The 6,410-nt window shown below is 45.7% G+C and overlaps 1 protein-coding gene across 2 annotated transcripts; it reads right to left on the bottom strand.

Annotated features, from left to right (window-relative positions):
- Positions 1 to 1,194: 1,194 nt before the first annotated feature.
- On the bottom strand, positions 1,195 to 5,577 carry LOC133844429 (ecdysone-induced protein 74EF). 2 transcript variants are annotated; one of them, XM_062278413.1, is made up of 2 exons: positions 3,828 to 5,577; positions 1,195 to 3,359 (listed from the first exon to the last, which is right to left on the bottom strand). In XM_062278413.1, exons 1-2 carry the CDS (start codon positions 5,425 to 5,427, stop codon positions 1,270 to 1,272), a joined length of 3,690 nt encoding a protein of 1,229 aa, XP_062134397.1. In that variant the 5' UTR covers positions 5,428 to 5,577; the 3' UTR covers positions 1,195 to 1,269. The 2 variants fall into 2 exon arrangements, with proteins under 2 accessions (XP_062134397.1, XP_062134396.1); XM_062278412.1 differs by lacking the exon at positions 1,195 to 3,359 and having other exon boundaries at positions 3,858 to 3,981; positions 4,047 to 5,574.
- Between the last annotated feature and the right edge of the window lie 833 nt (positions 5,578 to 6,410).

Raw genomic sequence — 6,410 nt, 5'->3', positions numbered from 1 at the left:
ATTCGACATTCGAAAATTGAATAATTTGCTAATTTATTTGAATTCAATTGAAAATTGAAATACAAGCAATCTTTTAGAACTTGTTATGTCACGCCTAAGTTGTTATCTGAATGCTTTTGTTGTTGTGTGTGTTAACATGGCAAACACCCGATCAAAAACAAGTTAATGAAATTAATCAAAAGCATCTTCTCTAGCTGGCAGTATTAAGCGTGTCATTCAGGTCTTTAGACTGGTCTTCGCATTAAATTAATATTTATATATTGAGTATTTGCATGTCGTTTATTTTCGTTTTATTATCTGAATCCTAAATTTATGTTTTAAAATTAATAACTTATGAGTATTCTTGCATTATTCTAAACTAGCCGTATTATGAACATTTATTTACAAGATTATCTTGCTGTCTCTTTGACGCTTGAATTTAGTTGATATAGGTTGAATATTGTTTATAAGGTCGCGTGGTGGTTGTTGTTGTTAGATTATGGCTAAAATTGTAGGTGTAAACGGTTTTAGATGCGACCTTTGAACTATTATCTTGAAATTTGCTATAATACGGACTAGAATTCAAAGTTGAGGTGGGTTTTGCAGTAGTCGAAGTTGGCACACGATTTGTATCAAAGGCTGCTTTGAATTTGGCAAAGAATGGATGACTGAAAGGATCGGTAGTGGTCTTAATCCTTTGTGTTGTGACAGGACGATGTGTTGTTGTAGTTGTTGCAGAGCTAAAAAGATATGGCCGAGGTGTTGTGGATGTGGCAAACGGACGCCAAGTAGTTGTTGTGTAACGTGTTGAGGGTCTTATGGTTGTAGAACGAGTAGTTCTTGTGGTGGGTCTCGTTGTTGTAGGACGAGTAGTTGTTCTTGTTGTTATGGGACTCGTTATTGTAGAACGAGTTGGGATTCTCGTTGTTGTGGGTCTCGTAGATGGTTTTGCTGTAGGTCTCGTTGTATAACTAAAAGGGATTTTGGTTGCTTGAGAAGGTGTCGTTGTTTTAAAGTAGTTTGCTGTAGAGCGAGTGGTAGGTCTTAATGTTGCTGGTCTTGATGTTGAGGGTTTTGATGTTGTAGATCTAGTTGTCGAATGAGTAGTGCTTTTAGCTGCTGGGAGAGATGTCGATCTCGTAGTTCTTGGGTAATTAGTTGTAGAATAAGTTGTTCTTGTTGTGGTTGGTCGCGTTGTTGTTGAACGAGTTGTGGTTCTTGTTGTTGTAGATCTCGGTGTTGTTGAACGAGTAGTTGTTCTCGTTGTTGTAGAACGAGTGGTTGTTCTCGCTAATGTTGACGTAGTTGTGTGCTTTGGTTTTGGTGTTGTAAAATAAGTAAAAAGGCGTTGCAGTATAATGGCTGGCTATTGGGGGACGAGTTGTTGTAGAACGAGTTGTGGTTCTCGTTGTAGTGGGTCTCGTTGTGGGTCTCGTTGTTGTTGGACGAGTAGTAGTTCTTGGTGTCGTGTGCGTTATAGTTGTTGGTTTTTTGAGTTGTGAAATAATTAAAATTCGAAGCAGTATAATGGCTGGCTATTTGGGAGCGAGTTGTTGTAGAACGAATTGTTGTAGAACGAGTTGTGGTTCTCGTTGTTGTGGGTCTCGTTGTGGGTCTCGTTGTTGTGGAACTCGTAGTTGTTGGACGAGTTGTGGTTCTTGCTGTCGTGTGCTTTGTAGTTGTTGGTTTTGGAGTTGTGAAGTAAGTTGAAGTTATTGCATTATAACGATTGGCTGTTGTGGGCCGAGTTGTTGTTTGACGAGTAGCTGGAATCGTAGTAGAATATCGACTTGATGAACTTGGTGTAGTTGACCTAGTTGTAGTCCTTTGTGTAGTCGTATGTAAGGTTGAACTTTTTGTTGTAGGTCTGGTTGCTGTATGCTGTGTAGTTCTTGTTGTTGTTGATGGCTTTGTAGTCGATTTAAAAGGCGCAGCTGTTGTCGTTGGTGTCCTTCTCGTTGTGCTGGTAAAAGGATATGCAGTTGTGAATGGACGAGTTGATGTTTTCGCTGTGGTTGAAGGTCTTGGCGTTGTTTTTGGAGTTGTGTTTGTTGTGGACGATGTTGCCGTAAACTTGATAATCTCGTTACGAAAGCTGTCGCTGTTGACATATGGATGAAGTGTGGCCTTTGTTGGCCTGACAGGCTTTAGAGTTGTACTTGTTTTTGGTCTATTTGTATTGGGTATAATATTAGGTTTACTTAGAATACTCAGATATGGATTCGATTGATAGGCTTGGCTGTGTTCCGACTGTTTCACGGGCTGGCGTTGCGGAGATTGTCGAATACTATTTCCAGTTGGCGCTTTGAGCTGACTTAGAAATGGATTTTGATTGTAGCTTGGCTTTGATGCAGTGACATGATCAATAATTTTCTCAGGACGTGGCTGCTGCTTCTGCGGTTGCTGTGGGTGAACTGGCTGCTGTGGATGAACCTTCTGCTGTGGGTGAACTTGCTGAAGAAATGGATTCGAGCAATAAAGACTGTTCTGGCATGAACTGGAAGTCTGTGGAGTTGGGGTTATTTTTACGCTTGATTGCTGTGGTTTTGGGGTTTGAGTTGGTGCTTTATTGACAGGACGAACTTGCTGCAGAAAAGGATTTGAACCGAAGGGATGATTGGCAACTGTTTGCTTGACAGGCGCATGGCTAACTTGGGCTGAACTTGCAGAGATCTTTACGGTTGACTGTTGTTGAGGTCGCTCTCTTATTGCCTCATCAATTTCATTGCCCTGGAAGCAATCGCTCAACTGGGCGAGACTTTGATGCTTGCAGTGTCCATTGTACACAGTCCAAGCATTGAAGCCATCACCAGAGATGCGAGTGTGTTCCTCATGAATGGTGCGAATGCATTGCACATCATCGGAGATGTCCGAGTCAAGCAGACGATCGCATTCAATGTGACAAGCTTTGCCGTCCCCATCGTTGTGTGTGCACCAGAAGAGATCGCTGATCTGAAACAATCCGTGATCTTCGCTGCCATCGGCATTAAGGCGACCCACAGCCGCAGTGTTAAAGGACGATTCATGCTCCGCAATGCAGACCCAGGTGGGAATTTGTTGCATGGGCAGCTTGTGGCGATAGTAAAGTTCCTGAGCGAGCTCGCAGCGTTTGTAGATCTTCCCTGAGGGCTTAGGCTTGGGTTTGGGTTTGGGCTTAGATTGGGGAGAAGCTGATGTGATTAGCTTGTTCGGCTGCTCACCGGACTCAAAGCAGCTGGCGATCTCTTCTGGCTTGCGCTCCCTGCAGTGTCCATTGTAGACAGTCCAGGCAGTGAAGCCATCACCAGAGATGCGCGTATGCTCCTCATGGATAGTCCGAATGCATTGCACATCATCGGAGATGTCAGAGTCGAGCAGTCGACTGCAATCGATGCTGCAACCTTTGCCCCCGCTGCCCTCGTCGTGTGTGCACCAGTAGAGATCGCTGATCTGGAACAGGCCGTGATCTTCGCTGCCATCAGCATTAAGGCGACCCACAGCAGCCGTGTTAAAGGAGGATTCATGCTCCGCAATGCAGACCCAGGTGGGAATCTGTTCCATGGGCAACTTTTGTCGGTAGTAAAGTTCCTGAGCGAGCTCGCAGCGTTTGTAGATCTTCCCTGTGGGCTTAGGCTTGGGTTTGGGCTTGGGTTTGGACTGGAGAGCATTAGGTTTAATCATCTGCTCACCGGACTCAAAGCAGCTGGCGATCTCGTCTGGCTTCCGCTCCCTGCAGTGTCCATTGTAGACAGTCCAGGCAGTGAAGCCATCACCCGAGATGCGCGTGTGCTCCTCATGGATAGTCCGAATGCATTGCACATCATCGGAGATATCCGAGTCGAGCAGTCGACTGCAATCGATGCTGCAACCTTTGCCCCCGCTGCCCTCGTCGTGTGTGCACCAGTAGAGATCGCTGATTTGGAACAAGCCGTGATCTTCGCTGCCATCGGTGTTGAGTCGACCCACAGCAGCCGTGTTAAAGGAGGATTCATGCTCGGCGATGCACACCCAAGTGGCTAAATCCTGCATGGGAAACTTGTGTGAGAAATACAACTCTTGGGCCAATTCACAACGTGTATAAACTTTACCAGCTCGCTTGAGTGTTGTGTGATAGTGTTGTTGTTGTTGCTGATAGTGTAGTTGTTGCTGTTGATAGTGTAGTTGTTGTTGATAGTATTGTTGTTTAGGTGTTGTGTGTTGTTGTTGTTGCTTGTAGCTGAGCAAAGGATTTGCGGGAGTCACTTGATGTGGTTTCTGAGCAAAGCCAATTGCATTGGGATGTGACTGAGCCGACGAAGACTGAGGCAGACGAGGACGTAAAAAGGGATTACCCTGATAGCTGGAGGTGGCCTGATACGAGACAACCTTCGTGCTGGGGCGGTAGTAAGGATTGGGCGTGGTTGCCGCCTGATAAGCATAGCTGCCAATTTTACCACCTCCCGAATGTTCAATGGCATTCGGATGATGGGAGACCACCTGAGGCTTGGCAAAGCAAGCAGCGACCTGTTCGTAGTGCTGATTGCGACAATCGCGATTGTAAACAGTCCACGCAGTAAAGCCATCTCCGGAGATTTGCGTGTGCTCCTCGTGAATGCGACGAATGCACTGCACATCATCAGCAATGCTCGAGTCGAGGAACTGATCGCAAGAGGCGCGACATCCTTTGCCCCCGCGCTGATCGTGTGTGCACCAGAAGAGATCGCTGATCTGAAACAATCCGTGATCAGCGCTGCCATCCGCATTGAGGCGACCCACAGCTGCTGTGTTGTAAGAGGATTCGTGCTGGGCAATGCACACCCAGGTGGGAATCTGTTGCATGGGCAGCTTGTGTTGATAGTAAAGTTCCTGAGCGAGTTCGCAGCGACTGTAGATTTTGCCTTGAACCTGAGGTCGATGATAGGACTGGGCAACTGGTTGATAAAGCTGCTGTTGATGATAGCCAACAGCTGTTGTTGCTTGCTGTGGTTGCTGATACGAAGCAGCCACTTGCAACGCTTTGTGAGGAGCAGCCGCTAAGCCACATCCACTCACATACGAAGACGCATCCTGGCGACAATAAGCTCCGTAAGCCTGCCAAGCTGTGAAGCCATCGCCCGAGATGCGTTGATGCTCGACAAAGATCTTCCTCACACACAAAACATCATCGGCAATGTCATCATCCCGCAACGAAGCACAGTTCAAGCCACAACCCGCACCCTGACCCGGTGGTGAACACCAGTAGACATCGCTGATCTGGAAGATGCCGTGGGAGCCTCCACCTGGACCGCTGCCACCGCCAAAGGCTGCAGTGTTGAGGTCACTCGAGTGCTGGGCAATGCAGACCAAGGTGGCCACCTGAGCTGGGGGCAATCCGTAGCGTTGCTGCAGGAGTCCAGCTAATTCACAACGCTCAAAGATTCTTGCCGAGCTCAGCTGAAGCTGAAGAAGCAGCAACACAAGCAGCGGGATTCGAAGCAGAGTTGACGACATCTCGCGTTGCTTTGACACCAAAGATCGCACCGTTCAAGCTTTTTATATTTTGCAGTCCTTAGTCGACGAATTTAAATTGTAAATTAATTTCAAAAAAAGATGAAAAATTCACACTCGACGCGTTTGCGTTGCGTTGCGTTGCGTGCGTTTGCGCGTTCCGTTGTCGACTGAGACGAGATGGGAGCTCATCTTGGGCCCCAAAGTTAAAGTTGATGGCGATTTGAATATGACGACAGCGAGAGATGGCAAACTGGTTGTAGCTTTGTCCGACTGTCTGTCTGTTTGACTATCTATCTGTCTATATATATTGCATAATTATTGACCAGCGCACGCTTTGGGAACGTAAAAAGGTTCTCGACAGATCTTTTTTTTGGTTGTTTGCTTAAATGACACTTTGTCTAAAGTGTCCACGCGCGAGAGAAAGGAAGGCAGATGACAGATCGTTAAAGATGCGAAAGTTCTGTGGCCATTAGCTAATGAAATTAATTTACAATATTTATTAGACAACGTTTTTTTTAGAACGCTTAACAAAGTGAGAACGAGTTGAGAAACCAAATCACGATCGCGATCGCGATTGCAAATGCGCGATTGAGTTTTGAAAACGCCTTTTCTCACGCCCCAAACGATCAGTCGCAACGATCAGTTGACAGTTGATCACAGTTTGAGCAATTTGCCAGTTACGCAGCGCAAAAGCTGTCAATCGAAGTGAGAGACAGTCAGATGCTGTCTCAATCACCCATTGAATGTGAACACCTTGGCGCATTGTTGATTGTTGATCTTGCCAAGCAATTTCATGTTTGCATACACACACATTCGACTTGGTCAATCATCAACTCTTGCCCAAAAAAAAAGCTATGAAGAAAAGGTCTTTGAAACGATGTCTACAGGTTTTTTAACAACTGTATTTAAAGCATGATTTAATTAGCAGTTTTGCGCAAATTTTAATGAACTTTTTTTTTTTGGTTTGTGTTGTGCCATTGATT

This window comes from Drosophila sulfurigaster, chromosome 3, assembly GCF_023558435.1.
Source record: "Drosophila sulfurigaster albostrigata strain 15112-1811.04 chromosome 3, ASM2355843v2, whole genome shotgun sequence".
Classification (NCBI taxonomy): Eukaryota; Metazoa; Arthropoda; class Insecta; order Diptera; family Drosophilidae; genus Drosophila; species Drosophila sulfurigaster.
Note: the sequence above shows the minus strand (reverse complement) of the source record. Positions and strands in the feature narration are given on the sequence as shown.